The 8,499-nt window shown below is 39.4% G+C and overlaps 1 protein-coding gene across 1 annotated transcript; it reads left to right on the top strand.

The window, feature by feature from the left end:
* Positions 1-219: 219 nt before the first annotated feature.
* Positions 220-8,253, top strand: LOC106819226 (eukaryotic translation initiation factor 4 gamma 2-like; the record flags this gene model as incomplete). Its single annotated transcript, XM_014823875.1, has 7 exons — positions 220-301; positions 1,311-1,442; positions 1,655-1,757; positions 5,846-5,965; positions 7,016-7,172; positions 7,762-7,931; positions 8,137-8,253. Coding segments are annotated over exons 4-7 (525 nt in total), but the record flags the coding sequence as incomplete, so codon positions are not given.
* Between the last annotated feature and the right edge of the window lie 246 nt (positions 8,254-8,499).

Raw genomic sequence — 8,499 nt, 5'->3', positions numbered from 1 at the left:
ACAGGGTTTACTAAAATCCCACCACTCCACCACAGAGTCACCGCAGTAGACGTTAGATGAGCGCTGTCGCTCCGCGGCACTTGTCTACTAGTCTCGGACTAACGGACTAGCGTTAGTGTCGAACCCTGCAGTACACGTCAGTTGAGCGCTGTCGCTTTGCGGCACTTATATTTTAAGTGGTCTTTTTTATACAATTTTAGGTTTGCCTCTAATCAACCCTCAACATTCGCGGTCGACGCCAAGCCCTAAACGTGGACACGCCGCGAGAACCGGGTGGTGTATCTCGACGTGCCGGAGGAAGGTTAGTATTTGCCACTAGGCAGCAAGCATTGATCTTTAATCTAAGCTGCTGCAAACCATAATTAATACTCATTTGTACTAGGTCTTGAATTTATAGTGGGGTTCTCCCTAGGCTTTCAACGCTAAGTTTCGTTATATTAGCTAGTTTCAAACAAATATCGGATAAAGAGTGGCAGGGCATGAAATTCAGATTTTTGTGCACTGCCACTGGCCCAGACGGCTGGTAACAGCAGTTTTTGGCTAGCCCTCACCATAATTTACCAGCCCTCAAATTTTTTATATTTTTTTCAAAAATACTGTCACTGACTTGCTTGTCCGGAAAATGTTGTAGTGTGCGGCATCGCATAGTAGCTGTTGAACAGACTATAATGCGGATCGTGAATAGTGCCGAAGTGTTTTTGTCAATCACAATGTCATGTTTCAAATTTGTAAAATGTTGATAAATTATGGCGTGATATCCTTCAGGTAAAACAGCATTGTAAGCTATTTGCTCATTAATGCTATAAATAAAAATGTAGGTACTCGCTAGCACGGCTGAAACCACTGGCTCGGAGGGCCGGTGTTTTGCCAATGTTACTGGCCCTCCAAATAATTTGCCGGCATGGGCCGGTGCCAATTTCGCGCCCTGGAGTGGTGTTTTTTTTTGGGGGGGGGGGTGGTGGTATTAATAATTATTTTTTATGTACAAAATCTATTTATAAGTGTACTTGTTATATAACAAGGTGACATTAATTTTAAATTGTTCAAGTGGTGAATAACTAGTGTTATTTTAAGATCAGGTACTCCTTGCTGGCATATGCCTACTACTGGTATCATTTCTGTTTGTTTCCACTTGCATCGTTCGTTATCAATTTCATTGCCTACTTCTGGCTTAATGAGAGCATTTTAGTTTGTTTTATGTTTCATCCATGATCATTACAAGTACATATATGTTAGGTTAATAGCTGACTTGCACCTACTTAAATAAACGTTTATGTGGTTTTTTGATGATTTACATTGGTCGTGTTTAGGGACGTTACGCCACCCCAGAGTGCAGGTGCATGTTCACCCGCAACACGCAGATGGATTCCTCCAAGCCATACCAAACGAGATGCTTTCACCGAACAAGAGCGCAACGATGCCATCTTTCGTAAAGTTCGTGGGTATGTGTTTCTGTGGCCAAAAAATAAGCATCTCTAAAAAAATATTGGCTCAGCTGGTTCTGTGGAAATGACATATTATGTATCTGTATTTTCCCTCCATTGTCATAGTTCTAAGTCACACATGTACCTGTTTTTGTTTGATGAATATTTTAAACTATGTTAAGAAACCTGTTCAATGATGAGTGGCCTTCTACTGCACATTGTCTTTGTAGCATTCTGAATAAGCTCACACCAGAGAAGTTTGACAAGCTGAGTCAAGAGATTCTCACATGTGGAATTGACTCTATTGTCATCCTGAAGGGTGTCATTCTCCTGGTAAGTTATACTTAACACATTCAACGCTGCCGGTGTTAACAATGCACCTACCGCGCTGGGATTTTCGGGTTTTTACCGCGTTTTCACTTTTTGATTTACCACATTTCCTTTGCAGGAAAGCTAACCAAACTGACACATTCACTCTGCATGAGTGTTATCTCACCCTTACACGCTCAAATAGTATGAAAATCGTTCCCCTTCATAATAATGTATTGATATGAAAACAGGGAAAAAACGGACATTTCGTGCATTTTCGTCTCAGATGCCACTGCACCGTTGGATTTTCACGAGTTTGTTATGATATCACTCGACAGTATACTAATTTTTCCTAGTAAGAAATGTGACAACTCTTACACATGTGTGGGGTATGAACCTTGTTTTGTTTTTCTACATGCAAAAATACATCGAAATTTTATATACTACACAGTTACTATATTATATACAGTGCTCGAAATAAGAAAAAAAATGTGGTTGTCCTGCGGACAACCCCGGCATAAAATCGGGTTGTCTGCAACAATTTCTGGTTGTCCCAAAAAATATCTCCAGATCTCCTATTTTCAATCACATAATAATATGATCAGAAAACACCCAAAAACAGTGGCGTAGCCAGGATTTTTTAACAAGGGGGGCCAAAAACAGCGAACTGCGCAAAATAGTGGATGACTTAATATTTTACTGGCTCCTCCGCCTCCCTCTCCACACCTTAAGGCTCCTCTACCTCTCAGCTCTGCAATCTTTCTTTTGGGCGCGATGCGAAAAGGCGACATTTTTGTTCATTGTTCTCTGCTCCCAAGATATGTAATTGTTCAGTGGCGGGTCTAGGATTCCAAGGAGGGGGGGGGGGAAAAACAGGCGGGGGTATGGGGGTACTCCCCCAGAAAATTTTGGAAACTTGCTGGTTTGCTGGTTCCAAATCGAGTTCACCTCTCATAAATCAGAAAACCTGACATATACCAGTGTTGGAAATAGCAGCTGGTCCCATGATTTTATATTATTCACGATTTAATTCACGATTAAGATTTCTTGATGAGCTAGAAAACACTCGGATTTGAAGTATGAAACTAAACATTATTGTGCCAGCTAGCCTATACCAGTTGGTTGGGATTGATTGTCAGTTCAGATGCAAAATATTGGAAGCAAAAGGTTATACACCATAGATTAATTGGGTACCACGCATATATAAGAAAGCCGAGTCGGTTTAGAGTTAGTGTTAGGGTTAGGGTTTCTTGGTTGTCCACCGGACAATGTCTCAGATTGGTTAGGTTGTCCGGCGCAAATTCTGGTTGTCTCGGACAACCGGACAACACTTATTTCGAGCACTGATATATCGTTAGGAAAACGGTAAACAAACCTTGTTTCAATCTACGCCTTCTAGTTTACCTTCTAGTTTTACGAATTTACCTTGAGTCTCAAAACTCATAATTTCACGTTCGAATCAACGGTAGAGCATTGTATGCTTTAGTTCATATAAGACTGTAGTAATATAGACTGTCCCTGTTTAATGTATAGGTAGGTAGTGCCTGCCATCTGTTGGAAATCAGAGTAACAAAAACCAATAAATCTATCCTCTGCGGGGATGCGTTTTGATTGTTCCCACGAGCTGACTCGTGGATCCGCGGGGAACGTGTTAAGTACTATCCCCTTCATCTAACGAATCCTCGTTCAATATATTTTCATTTAATAAACAAGTAAAATTATTAATTAAATATTGTAATCGTAACTATTGAGTGGTTTAAAAATAATAAAACAATAGTGGAATAGAACTAACAATATTGTCCACCACCACAATTGTAGACTATATGCTAGCGTAGTGCGGACAGGCTTCGGGAATGTATCTTTTATCTTTTAAGGCTAACCAGGGCATGAAATTAGCCAATATGTGAACAGGCTCACCCAAAATTTTAAACAGGCCCTTAGACATATTGAACAGGCCCTTACAAGATGTTTGAACAGGCCCAAAATTTTGTTCAGTTTATTCCATTATCAATAAAAGTATTAGCTTTGTGTTTATTATGCGTTGCTATCAGTGGAGTTCTACTTGTTTGACAGGAATTGCTGGATCATGATTTACTTCTTAGTAGTCACTCAGGGTTCTCCAAGGGCACTTATAGCCTGGTGGCCTGCCAGGCTATCGTCAAGCCCCGCCATTCTAAAATGCACCCGCCACGCTAAATATCATAGCCGATATGCTGGTGTATACATAAGAAGTTCAAACAATTAATACACGTGACGTTGGTCTCGATGCTACGGGTACCGCAGTCCCACACACAAGTACAAACAGTCTACTATCCCTAACCCTAACACTAACTCTAAACCGACTCGGCTATCTTATATACGCGTGTTATAGTACCAAAATTAATCTATGGTGTATAACCTTTTGCTTTCAATATTTTGCATCTGAACTGACAATCAATCACAACCAACTGGTGTAGGCTAGCTGGCACAATAATGTTCATTTTCATACTTCAAATCCGAGTGTTTTCTAGCTCATCAAGAAATAATTATTTTGAATTTTCTGATGGCTTTGCCCATGCAAAACAAACATTTTTACCCCACATGCAGTGCTTCAAATTTACACACAGAGTGTCCCAGATTGCATCTCAGAGCTTCTACAATTCAAACATTTTCTGGCGGGCATGCCCCCGGACCCCCCTAGCAGTGCGTAGCACCCCCCATGCTATAATTTAAAGGCTTGGAGAACCCTGTCACTAAGTAAAAACTAGTCAGGAAATTGGTAAATATTGTTGATATAAAGGCAAGATAGGCAAAATTTTGAATAGGCCAAGTGGACTGATTATATTGGGCGGTTGAACCGACGGTTTAGGGGGTTGAACCGGCGGTCGCCGGCAAAATGGCATTAATTTCGCGCACTGGGATACCCTCAAGCTTTTGCACGGGTATTGCTCTAATGAAGAGTAAACGGTTATTGGAAAAATTTTATAAATCGAATCAATCACACGTTTTATTTGTAGATGAGGTGTATCTCTATGCGTAAGCCAAAACATTTCATGAAATTTCCAGCACCTAATGTGACATCACAAATTTTGAATTTTTATGTAAAAATGGTATTTTGGATATTTCTCAACTACCACAAAGAGTGAGAAAGTAAAACTTTTGCCACAAGTTAAGCACAGTATGAACCAAAAAAAGCACTGGGATTTTTCTATAAGTCATATTTACCAAAAAAATGAAGAAAACTGCCTAAAATTTAAGTCCTATGTTTGGATTGAAAATTTATACAAATAAATATAACCATAACTCATGGTTCACACGTAGCAACAAATTCGGTATTTAGCGTTCACACGAGGCTAAAATGCGCGGTCCAACAAATATGGAATCTAAATAGATTCGGTATTTGTTGAGATACGCAGCTTCCCAGATGCTGAATTACTTCTCGTGCTTGAGAAATTCCGAATCTCTTGGACCGCGTATTTATCTCATGTGAACGCTAAATACCGAATTTCTGGAGCCGCGTATTTTATAGACTGGTCCGAGCTCGACGGTTACACTCGCGTAACGCGAGTATGTCGAGCCTGGACCAGTCTACGTATTTTATCGGCAGTTGCTGTGCACTGATTGTTTATTTCGCATTGTTCGCTTGGACGCATTGGTTTTTTTTCAGTGTACTAAAGCAGCTCACAGCTCGCAAATACGGCATTTCTGAAGCCGCGAAACAGCGTGTGAATGCTCGGTCGCGTATTTGTCTCAGATTCGGTATCTCGCAAATACCGAATTTCATAAATACGGAGTCTCGTGTGAAAGCAGCTAATATCAAACCCTGACGCCCTTTTTCATAGCAATGTGTTACCATTAAAACGAGTGTAAAATTAGATTATTCCGAGTTGTAATGACAGAGAAATATCCATTTATACATAGCTTCCTGTTTTGAAGACATAAAGCAGGAAGATGGTGATATATTGTGTAGATAGTAGACTGCTAATTACCTCATTTTTTTGTAACAAAAGTTGTTCAGGGAAGCCTGTGATTGAGGTAGCCAGCAAAACTTGGTGCGAATGCTGCCTTTATTGAATAATTCAGCTCATGGCAAATTAACCAGTCTTAAGTCAAATGACATTTGTTGCTTTCAGATTTTTGATAAAGCACTTGATGAACCGAAGTACAGTTTTATGTACGCGCAGCTATGTCGACGGCTATGTGAAGAAGCGCCCAATTTCAGATTAGAGCAAGGCTCTGGGAATTGTGTATCTGTGAGTTTATTATATTTTAGCTTGTGAGATGTCGAATGTGTGTTTATTGCTTACTTGTCATCATGTTAAAAGGGATTATGAAGAGAGATAGGAGAGAAAAGTACAGTACCCCACATTAAGGATACAGTCAGGGTTACAGACAGGTACCACTGCAAAGGGCATTACAACATAACTGCTCATCAAATCTAATTAAACATACATCTGTTTAAAATAATAGAGATGTCTCTATGCTCACAGTGAAAATAATAATAGAAATTTCAATGCTAATTATGTGACAGGAAAAATTGTAAATTTATATAAAAAAACGTTTTTTTTCCAAATTTCTCAGAAATAGCAAAAAGTTGACGTAAACTTTTAGCCATAAGTTGTTCATAGTATGAACTAGCAAATGGTCCCTGGAATTTTGTTAAAATGTTTTATTTTAGGAAATATTTTAGGAAAAGATGCACGAAAATCTGTAATGTTTTTTAAAACACAACAGTTTTGTAAATAAAGAGCCATAACTTGTAAAATATAATTATTCATAAAAAATCCAGGTACCATTTACTTCATTATTGTGCAGGGGGCGAAATTAGCACCTGCCCACCGGCATATGCCGGCAAATTATTTGGAGGGCCAGTAACATTGGCAAAACACCGGCCCTTCGAGCCGGTGGTTTCAGCCGTGTTAGCGAATACCAACATTTTTATTCATAGCATTAATGAGCAAATAGCCTACATTACTGTTTCACCTAAAGGATATTACACCATCATTTATCAACATTTTACAAATTTGAAATCGAGAATGCAAGCATGACATTGACAAAAACGCTTCGGACATCGTTCACGATCTGCATTATAGTCTGTTCAACAACTACTATGCGATGCCGCAAACTACAACATTTTTCGTTCAAGCAAGAGTCAGTGAAACAGTCTTATCTTTATCTTTGAGAAAAAAATTACAGCAATTACAATTTACAATTTTTAGCAGCTATTTACAGAATCGGTCAGCATTTTATTTACATCATGCTAAATTATTGCCAAAGCTAATTTTTTGTACGCGTTTTTTCAGTCTTTTCGTCATCTGCTACTTAACAAGTGTCGAGATGAGTTCGAAAATCGTGCGCGTGCGCAAGCTATGTACGACAATGGGCGTACGCTCAATGCAGAAGAGCAAGAGCAAGCTCATATTGCCAAACAGAAGATGCTTGGTAACATCAAGTTCATCGGTAAGCCATTGCTATGTTGTTTTGTTTCTTCGCTCCATTATTGACTCCTTGGTAAAGAGGAGCAATACTCGAATTTCAGAATATATTATGATACTTGTCGTATAAAAATAGTTTATGCCTACATATTTCTGTTATCAGACTGACTTTTCTTTATAAACATTGAAGATCAGCTATCACAGACTGTGCCTTGACACAGTACATTTGTGCTGCCCCTGTGCTGAAGTTGCACTTGAGTTTTTATCATATACATTTCAGACCAGGAGCTAATCACAGATGTGTAATTATAATTATTTCTAGATATGAACTGACTGAAGAACGTTTTGTTGGCAATTATTACATGCATAAGCTCACTGAAACTATTCGTGAAAAATAAGATATTGCAATGCATCTTCTTTTTTTATAGTTAAATGCTTTCAGTCTGCAGGCTTTGGCTAAAAAGATCAGGCTCTTTGAATAAACTGTTTGTGGGGGGCATCTCCAACTTGCATTGCGGCCCCAAAAATCTCAGATGAAATCGAGGCAATGCCTGCCTTGCCATGAAAAATACCTGCATTACTAATGGTCTCTTGCTTCGCTGTACATTGCGCAGGAGAGCTCGGCAAACTGGACATGCTCCACGAGACAATTCTACATCAGTGCATTAAGCAGCTTCTGGAGAAGAAAAGGACGACCGGTGTGAGCGACATGTCAGAAGACCTCGAGTGTCTGTGTCAGATCATGAAAACTGTCGGCCGTCGCCTCGACACCGACAAGGCTAGGGTAGGCAAACATCTTCATTGTGTATTGAAAATTAATAGTCAAATCTAGAGGTAGGTTAACGCGTGAGCCGGAATGGATAATCACAGTATCAGTTTTTCGTTTGTGTTCACAAAACGTATCTAGTGGTAATTTACAAGTAACCAAAAATGCTGTTGTTTGTAGTCGCACATGTACTTGCCAGCTAATGTGTTATCTCGTGTTATAGGGTTGGATGGAGCAGTACTTTGAGCGAATAAGACAATTCAGTTACAACCCTGAGTTACCTGCTCGCATACGGTTCATGCTACAAGATGTGATGGAACTCAGAGACCAGCAGGTGCGAGTGCTCAATTATCTGGCTATACTTTCTCATATATTCACTAGATTTCTGTTGTCTATCATGTGTATATATACATATGATAGATATAGAAATCTAGTAGCCTTGATATGTTCTTCTACTATGCTTCTTTTATGATGCTCTTGTTAGGTCCATATAGAATATTAGCAATGGGACATTTACAAATTGCAGTGTTTCTGTAAGTCGGACCGCTTTCGTTATGTAGATACATAGGGTATGTGCTTGTAATCT

Source organism: Priapulus caudatus, unplaced genomic scaffold, assembly GCF_000485595.1.
Source record: "Priapulus caudatus unplaced genomic scaffold, Priapulus_caudatus-5.0.1 Scaffold3001, whole genome shotgun sequence".
Classification (NCBI taxonomy): Eukaryota; Metazoa; Priapulida; class Priapulimorpha; order Priapulimorphida; family Priapulidae; genus Priapulus; species Priapulus caudatus.
Note: the sequence above shows the minus strand (reverse complement) of the source record. Positions and strands in the feature narration are given on the sequence as shown.